This window comes from Portunus trituberculatus, chromosome 42 (assembly GCF_017591435.1).
Source record: "Portunus trituberculatus isolate SZX2019 chromosome 42, ASM1759143v1, whole genome shotgun sequence".
NCBI classification, from domain to species: domain Eukaryota; kingdom Metazoa; phylum Arthropoda; class Malacostraca; order Decapoda; family Portunidae; genus Portunus; species Portunus trituberculatus.
This window is the reverse complement of record NC_059296.1, coordinates 19,160,391-19,184,875: the sequence shown is the minus strand read 5'-3', so window position 1 is coordinate 19,184,875 and position 24,485 is coordinate 19,160,391. Positions and strand designations below refer to the sequence as shown.

The window sequence follows — 24,485 nt, the reverse complement described above, 5'->3', positions numbered from 1 at the left end:
AGGGAACACGCTACAGCAGGCGTTGGAGCCTGACCTGGAAGTATGTAAGGGGTAGGGGGCCATAGAGTTCTCCTGTTCTATAATAAATAAGTTTTGGATTTTATAGACGGGAAAAAATGGAGAAAGAAGTGGAACTGAGTGGTGCGGCTAGACGTACGACATCATCAAAACAAATGCCACCGTGAGAAAATCAGAGGTTTATTGAGACACCTGTAAGACTGAGGAGATTGACTGAGGATGGTATGGATAAAGACTTTTCTGGATTTAGAGATGAAAGAGGAAATATGATGAGGTTTATAAATGTGGAAAGAGAATTAAGGTACATGAAGGAAGTGATGTTGAGTTTAATGGACAAGCAGGACAGACTGACGACGGAAAACAGAGCTGAGATTGAGATAAGTTGAATGTGAGAAGGTCATTGTAATCAATCAAGGATTAAAGGAGGAGATACAGAAAATAAAGAAACTAAATGATATACTGAAAGCTACATGTCAAAACTACAAAAACTCCTTAAGGAGCTTACAGGAAAAAGTAAAGGATAGGATTGAGGACAGGGTGGAAGGTGGATTCTGTGAAAACAAGCTGAAGGAATTATGAAATGCATGGAAACATGAACAGGAAGAGGAGAAAGAAGATCTAGTAAGAGATACAGTGAATAAGAGGAGATGTTTCGTGATTTTGGGATGAAGGAAAAAATCCAAATAAGTTCATGAGAAAGTGTGAAGAGAGATAATTGGCCAAAACTATTATCAAACAGGTCCAAGACAGCAAACAGGTGCTGGAACAGGAGTTGGAGGAAGTGATTAGGTTAGGAAGATTTAGTGAGAGGGATAGGAGACCAATGAATGTGAGAATGAGATCGCGGGTGGCGATGGAGGAAATTATGACAAAGAAAGGGAAGCTGGCTGATTATACTGAACATAAAGATATTTGGATAAAAAGAGATATGAACCTAGAGGAGAGAGAAAAAGAGAAAATGCTAAGAAACGAAGCTAAGGAAAAAAAATAAGAAAAGAACGGGATCGAGAAAAATAATTTCTACTGGAGGGTTCTGGATATGAGACTAAAGAAGTGGTACCTACAGAAGAAGGAAGAGGTCGTGGAGGAGACAAGACATAAAGAGTGACATATGCTAATATACAGTAATACCTCTACTTACAAATTTCATTCTTTCCCGATCCGGGCTCGTAACATGAAAAATTCGTAAGTTGAAGCAATATTTCCCATAAGAAGAAACTAAGAACCCATTAATTCATTCCAAAAAATCACCCAAACCTGCCTAAATAACATTGTAATGTCTATAATAATTAATGTACAGTAGAATCTCGAATCTCGATCAATCTCATCTCAATATTTCGCATCTCGATTGCACCATCAAAAACCTATGATTTACATATCTCGATCAAATTACACGAATCTCGATCACTATTTTTCATTTTATTGTATCAAAACAAACTTGGCGCATGGCAATGCGATTGTATCTATTGCTCTCCCACCTAGCGGCAACTTGTGGAGTGTAGTGTGTACCAGTCACCTGCGGTCTCCCCCAGCCATTCAAACCCTGGGCGTGTGCGGTCAAGGTCGTCTACTTGGGGTGAAGGCTACCTGGATCCCATTCATCATGTTTCCCACTGCCATTGGAAAGGCCCAGGAGGTGGATAAGGGCGAGAATGGGAGTAAAGGACAACAAAGTGTGAAAAAACCCGGAAGTGAAAAGCGTGACTACCGAAAGGGAAAAACTTAACAAATACACTGCGGAGGACAAGGATAAAGTGTTGCAGCTCCTGGAAAAAGGCCACAGAGTTAGTGAAATACAAAAACTTACAGGTATTCCTCAGAGTACTATTTCCACATTAAAAATCAAGAAGGATGAAGTGAAGAAATCAGTGACATTGGCAAAAAAATTATTCACAGGAAACACACTCGGACAGCGCCAAATCACGTGTATTTATAATGAAAGTAACCGTCTAGTGGCAGAAATGGAATATTATCTGGTGAAGGGGATTCAACGATGAGCAAGAGAGGTAGCAAGTATTAATGGTCCTCAGCTGCGTGAACAGGCAAGGATATAGGTTAGTTGCCTAAGCTTTGGTCCCAATTACATTTTTCTCTATAAGAAGTTAACTTTACATCTCGATATTTCGAATCTCGATCAGTATTTTTGGTCCCAATTATGATCAAGATTCGAGATTTTACTGTAATAACATTCAGATATGATAAATAGATTAAAAAATGTAAATATTGATGTAATAAATGATCCATGAGAGGCCTTGAATGCATCAGCCTACTCGGTTGAGGTCTCACCCTCCTGCTCAGCCTGCTTTATGCACAAGTCATTAAAAATGGCACTGGTTTTCTCACAAACAATTGTTTCAGTAATCGTGTCATTTGCTATTTCTTTTTCTTTTATCCTTTCCATCTCATCATGAATACCTGTTCTTTTCTTGGACAAAATGGTTATACCTTTCGAAGGTTTCATTGACTTTAACACCTCTTTCTGTTCAAGAATTGTACAAATTGTTGAAGAGGGTTTGCTATATTGCCGAGACAAAATCAATCACACGCACACCACTCGTGTTTTTCAATGATTTCAAACCTTGTTTCAAAATTAATTATGTTATGTTTCTCCTTATCATCACTTGTACTAGCACTTGATTTCTTAGAGGCCATAATTACCAGTGCCACTGCTGTAAATTTACGGCATCTAGCATACCCACGTTTAGTGTCACCATCTTAAATTCACGGCAACAACTTAAAAAACATTCTAGCATGTTTATTTGTCATAATAACATTATAAAAAAAACACTATGTGTACTCCAAGCCCCACCCTAGGCAATGAATGTATTAGTTTGTTGGTACGCTCCTTGAGTGGCCCGGCGGTGATCACGTCAGAGCTTGTACAACCACCGTAGGAAGCAGTCATGGTGCCCCACTGTGGGTTGAGTGACTACCAGTTTTCTCTGAGTTACTTGCCTTTGATAATGATGAAATGTTATCAGACATGTCTGATGATGACTCAGTAACTACATGACAAAGACCATGGTAAACACAGCTGAAAATATGCAACCACACATGCAAAGGCATTTGAGGAAGCCTACTATTTGTCAGCGAAGCGGCGGTGCAGTAAAAATATACTAACCACTACTAACATAAGCTTATCCTACCTGCACATGATGTTGTTTTTTTTTAAGACAACTTTTTGCATGCTTTCATTATTTCTACATGATTTAGGAGTTTTTAAAGCATTAAGAAAAAAAAAAAGGCAAATTTGGCTGCCACGGGCTACGGGCTGGTTTAGGATTAACCCCTTCCCAGCGGAGGATCTATATACAGTGGAGACTCAATAGTCGAAGGCAAAAGTTTGATTTAATACTCGAAAAAATACCTATTAGTTGAACGTCCGTCCACGTGGCTGTAAACAAAGGGTCTCTCCCTTCCTGGTGTCCCTTGTGCCTAAGGAATATACAGAGAGGAAGTTGTGGTGTGGGCTAAAGTTTGGAGGACAGCGACGGTACTGCCATCTGTTAGAAACGAGTACTTTCATAGAAAACGTTTTCAGGAGTAACTTAAGATTTCTCCCATGCTTCCTCTCCTCCCACTATTTTTCCCTGCATTCTGTTGTGGTTATGAACTTATAAGGCAAATAAAACATGTTTATATATATATATATATATATATATATATATATATATATATATATATATATATATATATATATATATATATATATATATATATATATATATATATATATATATATATATATATATATATATATATATATATATATATATATATATATATACAGTAAAGTCCCGGGTTATGTCGGTCTCGAGTTACGTCAAACTCGTAGTTACGTCAGTCCACTATAAGGCAATTTAAGATTAAAAAAATTAAAAATTTATAAATTGTAAAGTGCGGGATTTATTGTTATTGTTGGTGGTTGCCCATCACACCGCCCGCCTCATGCTTGAATACAATAACACCCTGCCCCAGTTCCACCACACCGTCGCCCCTGGCAAGAGTGTTATCCTACTTCTGCGTTTACTGACTCAAGTTCTTAGTATCTTGCTCAATGGCACCAAAGAGAAAACTTCTTAGTGACAGCAGTGATGCTAAGAAAAGGAAAACCATTACGCTACAAGAAAAAGAGGACATAATTAAAAGACATGAGAAGGGAGGCAGCAGCTGTGTGTGAGGGAGGGAAGAAGAAAATGGGAAGCCCGTTACCATGACAACGGGAGGTTGACGACCTTCAGGGCTCACGCACCCATCACAACAATAACAACTCCGGAGCCTTCGCCTGGGCCACACGACACTCGCAGCTCACTTGCACCGTCTGCGCCTGTCTGCTGATCCCTATTGCCCTTTCCTATTGCATTTCCTGCCCCGCGTTTGTGGCCCTAATCAGCAACAAAAACAAGTTTGTGTTTCATATTCCTACATAGTTGTAAATAATATAACAATATAACCTTTAACTTACCTGAATGACCATAAACAATGATTGGTTGAAAACTCGATAATATGCTTTGAAATGTATGGAAACTCGAGTTACGTACAAAATCGACTTACGTCATGTTTCAGGAACGTAACTCTGACGTAAACCGAGACCTTACTGTATATATATATATATATATATATATATATATATATATATATATATATATATATATATATATATATATATATATATGCGTTTTCTGCTCGCCTCTGCCTGGGTCACATCATACTCCTCACTTGCACCGCCTACGTCTGTCTCCTGACCCCTTCTGCCCTGAGGCCATGGAACATTTCCTGCTTCAATGCCCACACTTCCACTCTCAACATACTGCACTACATTCCCGGTTCTCCGCCCTGGCCATCATAACACTGGACGTGCCCACCCCCCCTCCTGGCGGCCTCAGGTGTCCACTCCTTATGACAACCTGCTGTCCCTCACCTTACTTGTGCCTTTTTGAGGAAGACTGGCCAGCTACCACACCTGTGGTACCACATAAGGATCCATAGACCTTCGTGGCCTCTTTTGGATCCTTATGGGCCCTGGAGTAGTCCTGTGTGGGTATCACAGGCGTGGTAGCTGGCCGGTCTTCCTCAAGAAGACACAAGTAAGGTGAAGGGCAGCAGGTTGCCAGGAGGGTGGGCAGGTCAAGTGTTGTGATGGCCAGGGCAGAGAGCTGGGAGCATAGTGCAGTATGTTGAGAATGGAAGTGTGGGCATTGAAGCAGGAAATGTTCCATGGCCTCAGGGATAGTCCTACACCAAGGGCAGAAGGGGTCACGAGACAGACGTAGGTGGTGCAAGTGAGCACTGAGCGTGGTGTGGCCCAGGTAGAGGTGGGCGATGGCTGATGTGCCTTGCGCTCCTTCCTGTGACTTACTGACTGTTTGAATCTTGTAACGGCGCTCATCCTCCCCCGCTGATGAATCCCCCCCATCCCTCACCCCCTTACTACCTGCAACCCACATGCCATCTGTTAGAAGCTAAGCTCCCTAATCAATTCCTCCAGTCTGCTCATTGAGCCTGTATATCCTTATAGAATCCTTGCACGTGCCCCACCGGTCCACCACAGCCAGTTGATCCTGCTGTCGTAGGAACATTGTCTTGCGCTCTCTGTCTGGAGTTTTTTGCATTTAGAAGCTTACAATGGCACCGAAGAGGCTTGTTAGTGGTGAGAATAAGTCCACAAAAAAGAATGTATTGACAACCATCGAAAGGAAAAAGGAAATTATTGATAGATACGAGAAAGGGGGAAGAATAACCGATCATGCAGCTGAGTACTGTATGGCTAAATATACAGGAGCCACAATACTGAAGAAGACAGAGCTCATTAAAAGAGTTGATGTGGCGATTGGTGTGAAAAGGCAATTTAAGCGACCTGCGGCAGTGAAAGAAATGGAAAAATTGTTGATTGAATAAACCAAAGGCAGATGGCTGGTGATTCTTTGTCAGAGGGCATAATTTGTGTGAAGGCTAGGTTGCTGCATCGTGATGTTATTTCTGATAGTATATCTGACTCCAATGATGATTTTAAAATCAAGTAAAGGGTGGTTTGTGAATTTCAAGAAAAGAACTGGAATTCATTCTGTTGTAAGGCACGGCGAGTCCACAAGTGCTGACAGAGTTGCCAGTGAGTAATTTGTACCTGAATTTAAGAAATTTGTGGATAAGGAGCGCTTAAGCCCACAACAGATCGTTAATTGTGATGAAAGTGGCCTGTTTTGGAAAAAAAATCTACCATACATGATCTATATAACAAAGGATGAGAAATGTTTGCCAAGACACAAGCCCATGAAAGACAGGCTAACCCTGCCTCTGTGCGCCAATGCTAGCGGCGACTGCAAAATTAAACTGCAGCTTTTTTCTAAACTTGGGTTTGGCAATGGCTGGAACGAATTGCCAGATTTAAAGGTATCAATAGTCGAACATTTTAATACTCAAATGGCCACTTGGAACGAATTAAGTTCGAGTATTAAGTTTCCACTGTATAAACGTTTAAAAAATGGGACTTTTTGTCAGATCGTCTATACATAGACACTTGTCCTTTTTTTACTGCACTAAGTTGTAGGCGTCGTCTATATATATAGATTATTCCATACAAATAACAAAATTTATAAAATAAATAATTATTTGGCATCTCAACTACCCAAACACTAGTCAAAATGGCTTCTCAAGGCCAGTCACTGCTTGTGCTAAGCTAATATGTACTGGAAATTTTTTCATTAATTACACTTTTTTATCATTAGCCTATCATGTCAAAGAGAAAGAACTGTACCACACATCAGCAATGTTGTCTAAAAATGAATAGGTACAAAACAAATATGTATGTGAAAAATACGAAGAAAAGTGGAAGTAAATTACATCCAGGTCACAAATCCTGGATGTGAGTAACTAAAACATTCATACAAGCATATAGACATATATTATCACCAATCAAACACAAACAACACTTTCATATAGATTCAGTTGTTTGTTCAGTTTTGCAACAGAATCTATACTATATAGAAGTCACTTGCTCAGTTTTGTGGCAGAGTCTATATATAGGTTGAATTCTTTGTTCAGTTTTGCTGCAGAGTTTATATATAGATGTCAATCAGGAGTACCCATTTGCGGGGAATTTATATATAGACGTATATATAGACAATTTTTAATTTGGTAGTTCTCTCATCTGTCCTGCTGCTGGGAAGGGGTTAAAGTGGCAGGCAGCACGTGGGTCAAAGCAAAATAAAGCACAAAATAACACAAATAAAGAAGTACAGCATGAGAGGTAGAAGAGAGTGATGTTTACACAAGAGGCGTCGAAACCTGAATGAGTGAGGTGCGCAAAGCATTGCGTGGCACTGTACGAACAATCCACTTTGTGCTACCAGCGTCATGATGAGTATTCGTAGCTTGGATTTTTATTCATGCGTAGTTAAGAAATCTTCCGAATCTTGGTTCGTAACTTGAAAAATTTGTAACTAGATGCATTCATAAGTTGAGGTATTACTGTAGATGGGTTGTTATCTAGCATGTTGGAGGTTAAGGATTATTTGAAAGAGAAAAGTTGGATGTAATGTGCATTTTTTAAACAAAACTAAGAGCGGAGATCCATGTTAATTTTAAGGAGAAAGGATATAATAGCTTGAGAAGAGACAGGAAGGGTAAAAGGGGAGGAGTACCAATAATGGTTTGTGATGATATATGTGTGGAGGATGTGCAATGTGGTCAGGGCAAGGTGGAAGGTATGGGAGTAACAATCAAACAGAGACATTGAGAAAAAGGAAAATCATAGTTACATATGTGCCACCAAAGACAGATACATGAGAAACTGAGGAACATAAAGATATGCAAAGAGAGGTGACTGAGTGCCTAGAAAATATGTTACGAAGAGATGGAAGAATACTTTTAATTGGAAACTTAAACTGTAAAAAAATAAAATGGAGAGAGATGGAAGTAATGGATAATGCTGGACAGTGGAATGAGGAGGTACTACAGTTGACTATGGTAAAAACAATGAACCAGTGGGTGGAGAAGTCAACAAGGTACAGGGGGGAGGGGGAAGAAGAACCATTGTTACTTGACCTAGTATTCACAAAGAAACCAGAGTCCCCTGCCAGCATACAATACCTCAGTCCAATGGGAAGAAGTAATCATGTGACATTAGAGCTGGAAATACAAGAGGAAGATGGATAAGTTACAGAGATGACTACAAAAAAAAGAGAGATTAAATTATGCAAGAGCAGATTTTGAAAAATTAAGTAACTTTTTTGCTGACATTGAATCGAGAAACATCATGTATGAAAGGACAATACAAGGAAAATATGAAATATTCTTACAGAAATATAAGGAAGGAGTAAAGAAATACATACTTTTTATAGAGTTAAGAAAAAAATACATTCTTGGTACAATGCTGGATGTGCAGATGTGAAAAGGCAAAAGGTAAAGCTTGGAAGAAACTCATAAAGCAGAGAAATGACAATAATAGATGGCAGTATAAGGATGCGAGTAAGGAGAGAAGAAGAAAGAAACTGAGAAAGATGTGGTGAATAAAAGCAAAGATGAACCCAAGCTTTTCTACAAATTCATAAATGGCAAAGTGAAGAGCAAGGAAGCAATAAAAAAATAATTAAAGTAGGGGAGACATACCAAACAGAGATGAAAATGTGTGAAATAATGAATGAGAGCTTCAAAAAGGTGTCCACTGTAGAAAAAGATTTCACATAACCTAATAGAACATTGCATTGCCAAGGATTACAGGAGGATATTGGAAGATTATTGGATAAGTTGGAAGTCAGAAAAGCAATGGGACCAGATGTTGTATCAGGCCGGATGTTAAAAGAATGTAAAGAGCAACTACTGGTTTCAATTTGGAAAGTAATTACAAGTTTACTAAATGAAGGGAAAATTCCACTAGAATGGAAAAGAGCCAACATAATACTGATATTTAAAGAGGGAAAGGCAACTGAACCATTAAATACAGACTGGTGTCACTTACAAGCATTATGAGAAAATTGTGGGAAATAATTATCAAAGAAAAATGGGTTAAACATCTGGAAGAAGAACAAATCATAACAAACAGACAATTTGGGTTCAGGACAGGACGGTCATGTGTGTCAAATTTATTAAGCTTTTACTCGAGAGTAATAGAAGGCCTGGATAACAGAGATGGATGGGTGGACACAATATACCTGGACATAAAAAAGGCTTTTGATAAAGTCCCTCATGGGAGACTACTTTGGAAACTAGAGAACATAGGAGGACTGCGAGGTACTTTGTTAGAATAGACAATGGATTATTTGAAGGACAGCGAGATGAGAACTGTGATCAGAGATACGTACTCATCTTGGGGTAAAGTAACAAGCGTAGTGCCATAAGGGTCAGTCTGTTTGCAGACGATGCAAAACTGTGCAGAGTTATAAAGCAAAAAGAGGATTGTGAAATATTGCTGGAAGACCTAAATAAGATCTGGAAATGGAGTAAAAAGTGGGAGATGGAATTTAATGTGGACAAAAGCCATGTCATGGAAATGGGAAAGCGTGAAAGACAACCAGTGGGAATCTATAAGACGGGAGATGGAGTAGAACTAGAGAAAGCAAAAAAAGGAAAAGGACTTGGGAGTGACGATGGAAGAAAACAATCAACCGGTAAGCCATATTGATAGGATTTTCAGAGAGACATATAATTTGCTAAGGAATATTGGATAAGCATTTCACTATATGGACAAAGAAATGATGAAGAAATTGATAAGTACTAAAATAAGACCTAGATTGGAATATGCAGGATTTGTGTGGACTCCCATATAAAAGAAACACATAAAGAAATTGGAGAGACTACAAAAAATGGCTACAAGAATGGTTCCAGAATTTAAAGGGATGACATATGAGGAGAGACTAAAAGATATGGATCTACCAACCCTGGAACAGAGAAGAGAGAGAGGGGATCTGATACAAGTTTATAAATTGATTAACGGAATGGATCAAGTGGATAATGAGAAACTAATCCTGAGAGAAGAATATGACATTAGAAGCACAAGATCGCATAGTAAGAAACTGAGGAAGGGAAGATGTCTGAGAGATGTTAAAAAATTTAGTTTCCTGCAAAGATGTGTTGAGACTTGGAACAGTTTGAGTGAGGAAGTGGTGTCAGCAAAGAGTGTACATAGTTTTAAAGAAAAATTGGATAAGTGTAGATATGGAGACAGGGCCACACAAGCATAAAGCCCAGGCCCTGTAAAACTACAACTATGTAAATATAACTAGGTAAATACACACACACACACACACACACACACACACACACACACACACACACACACACACACACACACACACACACACACACACACACACACACACACACACAAAGGAGACCGATTAAATTACAGAAAGGCTGATATTGAGAATCTCAAGAACTATTTTAAAAACGTAAACTGGGAGGAGATGGAAAACTCATTAACGGTTCAAGAGAAATATAACTTATTTTTGGAAATATACAAAACTGGGGTCAGGAATATGTTCCAAATATAGACCTAAAGAAGAAGGAAAGAAAGATTGGTTAAATGCAAGATGTGCTAGGGCAAAGGAGAAATGAGATGGAGCATGGAAAAGGTGGAGAAGAAACAGAAATCCAGAAAATAATGAAAACTTCAAAACAGCAAGAAATGAATATGCTAAGGTGAGAAAGGAAGAAGAAAAGAACTATGAAAAGGACATTGTCGAAAAAATGTAAGGAACAACCAAAATTGTTCTACAGATTCATAAATGGAAAAATAAGACAAAAAGAAACAATAGAAAGGTTAAAAGGAGAAAACGTATGGCAGAACTGTTAAATAGTAAATTTCATGAGGTCTTTACTAAGGAATCCAAATTTGAAAGACCATAGGGTAATAGAGAGACTGTCCATATGAAAGAGATTAAAGTAACCAAGCTTGAAATAAAAAAGTTGATGACGGAATTGGATGAGGAAAAGGCAATGGGACCGGATGAAGTCTCAGGCAGAATACTGAAAGAATGTAGGGAAGAACTAGCAAGTCCAATATACAACATCATAAAATGCTCAATAAAAAATGGAACAGTGCCAGTGGAGTGGAAAAGAGCTGAGGTGGTTCCCATATATAAGAGCGGAAGGAAGGAAGAACCTTTAAATTACAGACCGGTATCACTAACTAGTGTAATATGCAAGATGTGTGAAAAAGTAATAAAGAAGCAATGGATTGAGTTTCTTGAAGACAACAAAATATTATCAAATAGCCAATTTGGTTTTAGAAAAGGTCGGTCATGTGTGACAAATTTATTGAGTTTCTACTCTAGAATAGTTGATAAAGTACAAGAGAGAGAGGGATGGGTTGACTGTATTTATTTAGATCTAAAAAAGGCTTTTGATAAAGTGCCACATGAAAGATTACTATGGAAGTTAGAGGAGAAGGGTGGCTTAAAAGGAAGCACATTGAGATGGATGAAGAATTACTTAAGGGGGAGAGAAATAAGGACGATAGTTAAAGATATGAAGTCCAAGTGGAGAACAGTAGACAGCGGATTGCCACAAGGGTCAGTATTGGCACCAATACTTTTTCTCGTATATATAAATGACATGCCAGAGGGAGTGAACAGCTACATAAATCTGTTTGCGGACGATGCGAAACTGTGCAGAGTCATTAAACAAAAAGAGGATTGTGAAATACTACAGGAAGACTTAAACAAGATCTGGAAATGGAGCAAAAAATGGGAGATGGAATTCAATGTGGACAAAAGCCATGTCATGGAAATGGGAAAAAGTGAAAGACGACCAGTGGGAATCTATAAGATGGGAGATGGAGTAGAACTATAAAAAGTAAAAAAGGAAAAGGACTTGGGAGTGACAATGGAAGAAAATAATCAACTGGTAAGCCATATTGATAGAATTTTCAGAGAGACGTATAATTTGCTAAGGAATATTGGAGTAGCATTTCACTATATGGACAAGGAAATGATGAAGAAATTGATAAGTACTAAAATAAGACCTAGATTGGAATATGCAGGAGTTGTGTGGACTCCCCATAAAAAGAAACACATAAGAAAATTAGAGAGACTACAAAAAATGGCTACAAGAATGGTTCCAGAATTTAAAGGGATGGCATATGAGGAGAGACTAAAGGCAATGGATCTACCAACCTTGGAGCAGAGAAGAGAAGAGAGGGGATCTGATACAAGTTTATAAATTGATTAATGGAATGGATGAAGTGGATAATGAGAAACTGATCCTGAGAGAAGAATATGACTTTAGAAGCACAAGATCGCATAGTAAGAAACTGAGGAAGGGACGATGTCTGAGAGATGTTAAAAGATTTAGTTTCCCGCAAAGATGTGTTGAGACTTGGAACAGTTTGAGTGAGGAAGTGATGTCGGCAAAGAGTGTGCATAGTTTTAAAGAAAAATTGGATAAGTAGATATGGAGACGGGACCACACGAGCATAAAGCCCAGGCCCTGTAAAACTACAACTAGGTAAATACAACTAGGTAAATACACACACACACACGTGGAACAGTTTAGATGAAGTAGTGTCTGCAACGAGTGTGCACACTTTTAAAGTAAGATTGGATAAGTGTAGATATGGAGACGGGGCCACACGAGCATAAAGCCCAGGCCCTGTAAAACTACAACTAGGTAAATACAACTAGGTAAAATACACCAGACGCGGTTGAGGAAGGACGCACTGGTGCCGTTCTGATAGTCAACTGATCTTCACTACCTGTTGTACAGTATTTACAGTGACCTGGGCAAGTAGTGTGGACTCATTTTTCATGAAATCAACTGTCAAAGAATCATGAGTAAAATAGAGATTCCATCAAAATGCAGATATGAGACTAGGGAAAGAATGAAAGCTGATGATGACTATGTTGGTGAGAGAGAGAGCGCATTTGAAGGTTTTGATCCGGCGAATACTTCACTACTTAAGAGAGTGTTGACTATTGAATGTAAACTAGATAAATTGATAAAGGAGAGTATGGAAATGATAGAGAATGAAGAACGGGAAAAAGAGTTTATAAAACTGAGAGAAAGGATAAAAAAAGTGAAAGAAAACGAAGCTAGGCTAAGAGCGGAAAACGAAGAACTGAAAAAGGAAGTAGCTAACTACAAAAAGCAGATGGAAGAAGGACTCGGTAAAGCCGAGAAAGAAAAAGAGAAGCTGAAAGATCTAGTAAACAAAGAAGAGGAAAGAGTACAGAAACGTGATTAAAAAAGAAGTCCAAGATAAGAAAGATAAGGCTGATTTTCAGGAGGTGATTCAAGAACAACTAAAAGAAAAAGAAGAAAATATGACAAACAAAATGATAGGAGTCCTCATGACAAAAGAAAATCTAGTTAGAGAAAATGCAGAAAAAAAGAAGAGTGTAATCGTATTTGGAATAAAAGAAAAAAATATAAAATATAGACCAAAAGAGAAAAAGAAGAAATGAAATCAGTCAAAGACCTACTAAAAAATCTAAACGACGAAGATAGGCAGAACTTAGAAGAGGAAGTAGAAGAAATAAACAGAATGGGACCATATCAAGAAGGAAAAATGAGACCAATTAAAATACTACTAAAATCACAAGCAGCAACAGAAGAAATATTATATAGAACAACAAAACTTAGAGAAACAGAAGGCTGCAAGGATATCTATATAAAGAAAAATAGAAATGAGGAAGAAAGGAAGAGATACAATGAACTGGCAGCAGCAGTAAGGAAAAAATAATGAAAGGTCAGAAGAGGAAAAAAAGGCATTTTTTGGAGAATTCTAGGAGACAGGATAAGGAAATGGTATATAAACGAGAAGGAAGAGAAAAAAGTGGAACAAGTTTAACTAAAAATGATAAAGGCAAGAGACTAAAAATGATGTATACAAACATAGACGGGGTTTTATCAAGTAAATTAGAATTAAGAGATTACATAAAGAAAGAAAATCCAGATATTGTATGCCTGGCTGAAACAAAACTAAATGAGGCAATCAAAATAGACTTGGATAATAGGTATAATGTATGGAGAAGAGACAGAGGGGATAAAGGAGGAGGAGGAGTCATGATAATGTTAAGGAAGGAGATAGTGATAAACCAAGTGGAATGTGGGAAGGAAAAGCAGAAGTACTGTATGTTAAGATGCATATTAATAAAAAGAGTTAACAATCATTGTAACATATGTGCCACCAAAAACAAATTCATGGACCAATCAAGAATATAAAGACATGATAGATGACACAATAAGGAGTCTAACGAGAATCGTTAAAGAAAGGAGAAAAGTGATATTAGTAGGAGATTTCAACTGTAAACAAGTGGACTGGGAAAATTATGAAAGTGGTATGGGGAAGAAGCCTGGGAGAAAGATTCTGAACCTAATGATAGACAATATGATGGACCAGAGAGTAAAGGAATGCACAAGATTCAGAGGAAACGACGAGCCGGTGAGATTGGACCTAGTTTTTACAAAGGGTATACAAATGAATGATGATATAAGATATAAGTGCCCATTGGGAAAGAGTGACCATGTAATATTAGAAATGGATATAGAAGAGAGAAAGGAAGATAGAGACGATTCATACAAAGGAGACCGATTAAATTACAGAAAGGCTGATATTGAGAATCTCAAGAACTATTTTAAAAACGTAAACTGGGAGGAGATGGAAAACTCAGAGACGATGCAAGAGAAGTATAACTTATTTTTGGAAATATACAAAACAGGAGTCAGGGAATATGTCCCAAAATATAGACCTAAAGAAGAAGGAAAGAAAGATTGGTTTAATGCAAGGTGTGCTAGGGCAAAGGAGAAAAGAGATGGAGCATGGAAAAGGTGGAGGAGAAATAGAAATCCAGTAAATAAGGAAAACTTCAAGGCAGCGAGAAATGAATATGTTAAGGTGAGGAAGGAAGAGGAAAAGAACTTTGAAAAGGACATTGTCGAAAAATGTAAGGAGCAACCAAAATTGTTCTATAGATTCATAAATGGAAAAATTAGGCAAAAAGAAACAATAGAAAGGTTAAAAGGAGAGAACGGGATGGTGGAAGACCCAAAAAGTATGGCAGAACTATTAAATAATAAATTCCAGGAGGTCTTTACTAAGGAATCCAAATTTGAAAGGCCACAGGGTAATAGAGACAGTCTATATGAAAGAGATTAAAGTAACCAAGCTTGAAATAAAAGAGTTAATGAAGGAACTGGATGAAGAGAAGGCAATGGGACCAGATGAAGTCTCAGGCAGAATACTGAAAGAATGTAGGAAGAACTAGCAAGTCCTATATACAACATCATAAAATGCTCAATAGAAAATGGAACAGTACCAGTAGAATGGAAAAGAGCTGAGGTGGTTCCCATATATAAGAGCGGAAGGAAGGAAGAACCTTTAAATTACAGACTGGTATCACTAACTAGTGTAATATGCAAGATGTGTGAAAGAATAATAAAGAAACAATGGATCGAGTTCCTTGAAGACAACAAATTAATATCAAATAGCCAATTTGGTTTTAGAAAAGACGGTCTTGTGTAACTAATTTATTGAGTTTCTATTCTAGAATAGTTGATAGAGTACAAGAGAGAGAGGATGGGTTGACTGTATTTATTTGGATTTAAAAAGGCGTTTGACAAAGTGCCACATGCAAGATTACTATGGAAGTTAGAGGAGAAGGGTGGCTTAAAAGGAAGCACATTGAGATGGATAGAAAATTATTTGAGGGGGAGAGAAATAAGGATGGTAGTTAAAGATATGAAGTCCAAGTGGAGAGCAGTAGAAAGCGGAGTGCCACAGGGGTCAGTATTGGCACCAATACTTTTCCTCATTTATATTAACGACATGCCAGAAGAGTGAACAGCTACATAAATCTGTTTGCAGATGATACAAAACTGTGCAGAGTTATAAAGCAAAAAGAGGATTGTGAAATACTGCAAGAAGACCTAAATAAGATCTGGGAATGGAGTAAAAGTGGGAAATGGAATTCAATGTGAACAAAAGCCATGTCATGGAAATGGGAAAGAGTGAAAGATGACCTGTGGGAATCTATAAGATGGGAGATGGAGTAGAACTGGAGAAAGTTAAAAAGGAAAAGAACTTAGGAGTGACGATGGAAGAAAACAATCAACCAGTAAGCCATATCGATAGAATTTTTAGAGAAACATATAATTTGCTAAGGAATATTGGAATAGCATTTCACTACATGGACAAAGAAATGATGAAGAAATTGATAAGTACTATAATAAGACCCAGATTAGAATATGCAGGAGTAGTGTGGACCCCTCATAAAAAGAAACACATAAGTAAATTGGAGAGACTACAAAAAATGGCTACAAGAATGATTCCAGAATTTGAAGGGATGACATATTAGGAGAGACTAAAGGCTATGGATCTACCAACACTGGAACAAAGAAGGGAGAGAGGAGACCTGATACAAGTTTATAAATTGATCAACGGAATGGACCAAGTGGATAATGAGAAACTAATCCTGAGAGAAGAATATGACATCTGAAGCACAAGATCGCATAGTAAAAAGCTGAGAAAGGGAAGATGTCTGAGAGATGTTAAAAAATATAGTTTCCCGCAAAGATGTATTGAGACGTGGAACAGTTTGAATGAAGTAGTGTCTGCTGCAAGTGTGCATACTTTTAAAATAAGATTGGATAAGTGTAGATATGGAGACAGGGCCACACGAGCATAAAGCCCAGGCCCTGTAAAAACTACAACTAGGTAAATACAACTAGGTAAATACGCACACAAAAAAAAAAAGAAAATAGATAATTAAATAAAATGAAATAAAATAAATAAAAAAATGAATAAAATGAAATAAAGGTTATGTGTAGCAAGTAAGTAAGCTGATCTTTCTTCACTACTTACCTGTCAGGAGAGCAGCCTTAAGCAGTTGCTTGAGCATGAATCTGAGCTGGTGTCTGAGATACAGAGCCTCGACTCAGATTGTCAGACCCTTGTCTACGATCATTATGACAAATTCATTGCAGCAGCTGATATTGTCCGCAAGGTAAGCATAGTTTGTTGTATTGAATTAAAAATTGTCAGTAGTTTTCAATTAAGCCTGATTCTACAGTTAAAAGTTACCAATATAATTAGTGAAAAAAATCATACTTATGATTCTTTGTGATGCACTCAGATGAAGGAAGGATCTGTCAGCATGGAGGCTCAGATTACTCGTCTTCAGGAGAATATGGGTAGGATCACAGCATCCTCCACCAGCATCACCTCAGCACTTCAGGTAGATATTCCTCTTCGTGCCTGAATTTTTGTAGTCAGCATTTTAATTAAATGGAAAAATTTAAGTATTTGTTTTATACACTTGAGTGGCTCAAATCATGTTGTATAAGGATGTTAATGTTTTTATTACATGCAGGAGCGCCGTGGACACCTGAGTCGACTTCTGGGGGTTCATGGGACTCTCAAGAAGCTGGAGTTCCTTTTCCATCTACCACAAAAAATTGATGAATGCATTGCTGAGAAAAATTTTTCTGAGGTATAAATTTGTCAAATGATATTATCAACTTTTTTTATGTTAAGTTTAAACCTTAGAAGATATTTTTCATTATCAGATATTTTCTCTTGCATCTTCATCATCACTGTCACTCATTCTCAACTTCATGGTTAACGTTACCATTGGCATTTACTTTAAAGTTGCCTCCTCCACACACTTTCAAATTCCTTTACAAGCTGTCTCAGTTTCTCCTCTGAGTCAGCCATCAATACAGAAGAATATATAAACACTAACTCATTGTGCTTCTCTATTTAGAAGGAGGTAGTAGATGTCTACCAAAACAATAATTTACTCCCAGCGAGATCTAATAGCACTAGTTCAGAGAGTGCTGTGAACTTCCATTAAAGCTAGTTGTGATTTCGTTGGAACGTTTCCTTTTGTGTCTCACAACTCAAGGGGGCCAGTCACAGTCTGGCCTCTAAGGTAAACTCTCCTCATTCTCACAACACTATATACACTAACTAAACACTTGTTTCTCTCAAAATTAAAAACTGGCGACTCCTAATCCAGTCTCTGAGTCCCCTTCTGGGGAGGAGACCAGAAATGTCCCCAGGTTGGACTGCTCTTCAGGTAGCGACCCAAAATGTTTTGACATCTCCCTCAACTTTTTCTTCATTAACTTCTGCAACATTTCATGATCTTAGATCTAATTTTCAAATTGTAGAAAACCAACTCTTCTCTACTAAACCTCGTCTTCTTTTCCTCACTGAACCGCCGTCATGGTACAGTGGAACCATGCCTGCTTTGGGGTCCGAGGAGTCTCCAAGCGCACGGGTTCGAATCCTGTCCATGGTCTGAGTGTAGGTTGGGCTTCCTCACTTGGGGCAACGGTTTCCTAGCGGGTGGGCTTTGAGATAGGAGGTACCCCAAAAAGTATCCCCTTTGGCCCATAAATTCCTGTGAAAAAGCCCACATGGTTAAAAAAAAAAAAAAAAAAACTGACAGTAGCCCCTTTTCTGTTCCCTCCTACTTTCTCTATCCTCATTTATGTTTCAAAGCTAGATGTTGTGTCTATGTGCTCAATGACTTAAGTTGCTCTCGTGTCCATGCTCTTGAATCTTTCGAGTTTTCCACCATCTGGCTTTGACTCAATAGGCACTCTGTAACTAAGTTTATCTGTTCTGTCTATCCCTCCCCTAACTACTCTGACTGTAGTGAGTTTTTTGACTATTTAACTCCCAAAGTGGAGCACATTCAATCCCTCTATCCTCTCACGGAGATCTTCATCCTTGGAGATTTCATTATTCACCACCAGCTTTGGCTTTCTTCTCCATTCACCATCCTGGTGAACTAGCCTTCAACTATGCTATCCTCCATGACCTACAGCAACTGGTGCAACACCCTACTCATATTACTGACTGTCTTAGAGATACACCCATCATTCTTGATCTTTTTCTTACCTCTAATCCTTCTGCTTATGCTGTTACCCTTTCTTCTCCATTGGGTTCCTCCGATCACAATCTCATATTTGTATCTTGTCCTATTTCTCCAATCCCTCATCAGGATCCCTCAGTATGGAGATGCCTGTGGCATTTTGCCTCAGCCAATTGGGGGACCTTAGGAGATATTATGCTGATTTTCCCTGGAATGATTACTATTTCCATGTTAGAGACTCATCTCTTTGTGCTGAACACATAACAGAGATGACAGTGTCTGGGATGGAGGCATACATTCTTCACTCTTTTTCTCAACCTAAACCTTCTAAACCTTGGTTTAATACAGTCTGTTCTCTGTTCACGTGCTATACATGATAGAGAGGTTTCCCACAAAAGATACTTGAGCCTTCCATCACCTGAATTTCTTGCAGTTTATATATCTGCCCGGAATCATGCCAAGTCTGCTTTTCAACTTACCAAACACTCTTTCATAAACAGAAAATGTCAAAATCTTTCAAACTCCAATTCCCCTTAAGACTTCTACCATCTGGCCATAAACATCTCTAATAACTTTACTTTTTCATTTTTCCCTCCTTTATTTTATTCTGATGGTACAACTGCCATCACAACTGTCTCTAAAGCTGAACTCTTCTCTCAAAAACCTTTGCTAACAACTCCACCTTCGATGTTTCTGGGCTTGTTCCTTCCTCTCCTCCCTCTGGCTATTTCATGCGTACAATTAAAGTTCTTCGTAATGATATTTTCCATGTCCTTGCTGGTCTAAACCCTAGGAAGGCTTATGGACCTGATGGGATCCCTCATATTGTTCTCAAAAACTGTGCTTCTTTGCTTGCACCTTGTCTGGCCAAACTCTTTCAAATAAGTCTGTCGACTTCTACCTTTCCTTCATGCTGAAAGTTTGCCTATGTTCAGCCTGTTCTTAAAAAAGGTGATTGTTCTAATCCCTCAAACTACTGTCTTATAGTTTTAATTTCTTGCTTATCTAAACTTTTAAATCTATATTCAATAGGAATATTTTCAAACATCTGTCACTTCACAATCTTCTCTCTGATTGTCAATATGGCTTCTGTCAAGGCTGCTCTACTGGTGATCTGGCTATCCTTACTGAGTCTTGGTCATCCTCTTTTAGAGATTTTGGTGAAACTTTTGCTGTCATGTTAAAGATATCAAAAGCTTTTGATAGAGTCTGGCACAAGCTTTGATTTCAAAACTGCTCTCCTACGGTTTTTATCATTCTCTCTGCAACTTTATCTCAAGTTTTCTTTTCGACGGTTCTATTGCTGCTGTGGTAGATGGCCACTGTTCTTCTAAATCTATTAATAGTGGTGTTTCTCACGGTTCTGTCCTGTTACTCTTTCTCTTTCTATTGTTCATTAATGATCTTAACTAAACTTCATGCCCTATCCACTCCTATGCTGATGATGCCACACCACACTTTTCAGTGTCTGTTTTAGAGACAACCAGCCCTTCAGGAAGTCAACAGGTCACGCAGGGACACCACAGAATATCTGACTTCTGAACTTTTTAAGATTTCTGATTGGTGCAGAGAAAACTTAGTAGTGTGCAGTGCCTCAAAAACTCAGTTTCCCATCTATCAGCTCGACACAACCTTCTAGACATCCATCCCCTCTTCTTCAATGACACTCAACTTTCCCCATCTTCTACACTAAATATCCTCAGTCAGTCTTTTACTCATAATCTAAACTGGAAACTTCACATGTCATCTCTTGCTAAAACAGCTTCTATGAAGTTAGCTGTTCTGAGGCATATCTGCCAGTTTTTCTCGCCCATCCAACTGCTAACTCTGTACAAGGGCCTTATCCATCCTTGTATGGAGTACTCTTCACATGTTGAGGGAGAGTTCCTCTCACACAGTTTTATTAGATGAGGTGAAATCAAAAGCTTTTCATCTCATCAACCCCTCTCCTCTGACTGACTGTCTTCAGCCTTCTCACTGCCAGAATGTTGCATCTCTAGCTATCTTTTATCACTATTTCTCATGGTAACTGTTCTACTGATCTTGCTAACTGCATGCCTCCCCTCCTTTTGTGGCCTCACTGCACAAGGCTTTCTTCTTCCTCTCACCCCTATTCTGTCCAACTCTAATACAAGAGTTAATCAGTACCTTTCTCTGGTAAACTCTGGGACTCCCTGCCTGCTTCTGTATTTCCATCTTCCTGTGACTTGACTTCTTTTAAGAGGGAGGTTTCAAGGCATTTTTTCCTCACTTCTGGATAACTCTTTTGATCTTTAAGGGAACTGGCAAGCCAGTGTGCCTTTTTTTCCATTTTTTGTTGTCCTTGGCCAATTTCCTCTCCTGCATAAAAAAAAGGAAAAAAATTGCATAAATTTAGAACAGGTCTCATTCAAGCCTATGCCTTACATTTTAGCACTCACTTTTCTTACATCATTATCCATAATGCATTGAATAATGAAGGGAACATCACAACTCCCTGCCACAACTCATATGAACAGGAAACCTCTAATTTGTTACAGTACTTTTCATTTGTACTTGTGATATACTGTTCACATAAAAACTTTGATTTCCTCTAACAATTTAGCTGCCAGGCATCTAACTAATATATTCTCTAAATCCATTAATGCCCAAAACATCTTTACATATTTTATTCTCTCAAATACATTTCATATGTCTCTCAATAAACACCTTTCCATGTACCACAACTAAAACTTTCAGTCTCCAAACCATGCAACAAGAATATGGTTATTTAACTTCAAGTAAATAACTTCATGCCTGCCAATTTATTTTTTATTTTTTATCTTTGCTTATTTTATAATTTGGAGTGAACATGGAAGTATGAAACTGATGATTGATCTTGATTCCCTCTAGGGTGTACGCAGCTATGTAGAGACAGCAGAGGTGTTGCACCGGTACCGTCATATGCCTTCCTTTGATGCCATCCACTGTGACTGTGAGGCTGCAGTGGGACGTCTCAATGCAGCACTCAAGGAACAGCTTGCCCTTAAAGAGGTGAGGAGTGACTGGTTATCATGTCAAAGCCTGTTGCTGCTTTATATACAGTTGCTGATAATTTGGAGAATGTAAAGGAGGTGGAGAGATTGCATGGCATGTGAACAGGATGAATTTCAACATTACTTTTATACTACATGTTATAGTATTAGTTTTTTCATACTAAGTGGGTGGTTGCACTAAAGGTGAACCAGTGATGAAAGCATATTGATGTGAGTTAGGAATAGGTAGTTGAATTTTGAGGTATTAATCTTTCATCTAACAGTAACATTTAGAAGACTGTCAATCTTAGAATGTAGATTAGTGTGTTAACATTTAATAAAACAAAATGATGGATTTTCAGCCTTTAAAAGCTTAGAGTGCTTAAGAAAACTTGAAGTAGATTGGTTACTGTGAGAGATGACTTAATAAAGGTTGAGTTATTATAAGATACATCAGCAAAGTTATTTAGTAGGTTGAGTGAAGTAGATTTGCCAATTTGGAGAACAGACATGATTACTTTAGTTGCAGTCATGGGGACTGACATGATCATACTGTGGTAAGCTCCCATCAACACTATGAAATTGTGCATGTGATAAATTTCTTTTAAGAATATCATCACTGATATATGCAGGCAGCAGTAGCAAATATCACTCGTTAGTTTTGAATTTCAAATGTGAAAATGGTAAGTAGCTATATTATATTATTTTTATAAGCATTTTTAAAGCATTCTGTATGTAAAATTACAGACAGTGATGATGGTTATGTTGCCAGAATATGACTGTGACTAGTGGATAAATGTTACTGTGTAGTGTCTTGAAGTGTGAGGTGAATAGTCAGCAGGTATATTAAAGAAGATGAAAGACTAAGTTGTTAGATGATTTGAAATTATATGATTCGACAAATTGTGCATGACTATACAACTTTTTAGATTGCCGTCAATTGATGAAAGCTTCTTATGTATGAACAAGAAATTTGCCTTTGAATATGATCATGTTGCTTATAGGGTCTTAACAATTGAATCCTAAGCAAACAATGAGATTAGTTAATTTTGTCAAGATATTATGAGGTCACTCATATTTTTATATTGTCTCAGTCTCATTCCTTGGAAGGTGTCCTATAGATAGCTACAAAATACATATAGGGAAATAGAGACATTTTCAATTTTGTGTAGCTTTATGATTTCTCCCTGTAAGAATTTTCATCTCTCTTGATATTAAAAATATATCACATATTTCTGAAAGGTGTGTTCCTTCCAAGTCCATTTTTCCTAGATTATGTTAAACATTTCCATGTTATTATTTTGAACTCATAATTGCTTCAGTTGCCATACAATAATTAAGTTCTTAAAGTTATACTTGATTTCCAATACTGAAAGACGAAGTAAAAACTACCTTTTATCACTAATTTATAGTTTCTATAAATATTTCCTTTGTTTTTATGTATTTGGAAGAGAGACAGTGGGTAAAACAGTAATTCAATCTTTTATATAAGATAAATGTGATTTCCTTGAAAAGCCTAGAAGTAAACAAAACTTTTCAGTACCCAGGAGCAATTGCAAGCTACTTTTAGCACTCACATTTTTGATGATACACAATTCCATCTCTATGGCACAACTGCCTTTCTCCCATAGCTTTTCTCAGCAGCAAGACATCTAAGTGTTATGATCACCTCTATTTTGGTGGTAATTGAGTTGCAACTTTCTGTGTCACTTTGTAAGACTTCCTTCACTACATTGGTGACAAGGAGAATATATGTAGGGTCTAAACAGTATCTTTTGATGAGTTCTGCCTCTAAGTTCATTCAATACATGGTTTTTGGATGAATAATTTCTGAGCTGATGTTATGGAGTGGCCATTATGACAGTGGGAATGTCTATCATAAGTTGCTAACTCAGGGTGGATGGATGTTTGGAAACAGATTTATCCATTTTACATCAAAGGAAAATTGCTTCAGTTTCTGTACATATCTGATTTTGAACAGTATTTAAGAATGAAATAACTTCAAGAATTAAGGCTCCACTATACATGAATTGAAACTTTTTAATTCTCTTACTGAAACTGAGGGTAGTAAGGCTTTTCATTGTTTCAGTGTTGCTTTCTGTGAATTAAGAATAATGTTTTATGTGTTTGGCTTCAGGGAAGTGCTCGCCACCTCACTGAATGTGTTGACCTCCTCCTTCAACTTGGGGAGCCGGCAGCAGGACTCTGTGATGACTTTTTGTCTCATGCCCGAACCAAGCTGGAGGATGACCTTGCTACACTCACTCGCCTTGCAGAAGCTGCAGCTGAGGTAGAACAGGATGGAGGCACAAGCCATGAGACTGAAGCAGGGGAAGGGGCTGAGGAAGTTAAGGAAGTTTCACAGGAAGAACTAATTGTTAGTGTTCTGGGGAAGACTGTTCCAATGGTGAGTACTCATTGTGACTTGAAACTTAATTCTTGCAATATTTCTCTCTCTCTCTCTCTCTCTCTCTCTCTCTCTCTCTCTCTCTCTCTCTCTCTCTCTCTCTCTCTCTCTCTCTCTCTCTCTCTCTCTCTCTCTCTCTCTCTCTCTCTCTCTCTCTCTCTCTCTCTCTCTCTCTCTCTCTCTCACACACACACACACACACACACACACACACACACACACACACACACACACACACACACACACATATGC

The 24,485-nt window shown here is 38.0% G+C and overlaps 1 protein-coding gene across 2 annotated transcripts in view; it reads left to right on the top strand.

Moving 5' to 3' along the window:
* The window catches only part of LOC123517694 (vacuolar protein sorting-associated protein 51 homolog), an 83,539-nt gene that overhangs the window by 33,127 nt on the left and 25,927 nt on the right, over positions 1-24,485 (top strand). The window contains exons 4-8 of one of the 2 annotated variants that reach the window (XM_045278050.1): positions 16,829-16,955; positions 17,085-17,186; positions 17,322-17,441; positions 21,705-21,845; positions 23,964-24,233. In XM_045278050.1, the coding sequence (XP_045133985.1) occupies positions 16,829-16,955; positions 17,085-17,186; positions 17,322-17,441; positions 21,705-21,845; positions 23,964-24,233 (760 nt within the window). Of the gene's footprint in view, positions 1-16,820; positions 16,956-17,084; positions 17,187-17,321; positions 17,442-21,704; positions 21,846-23,963; positions 24,234-24,485 lie in introns of both variants that reach the window. The other variant, XM_045278049.1, reaches the window with a different exon arrangement.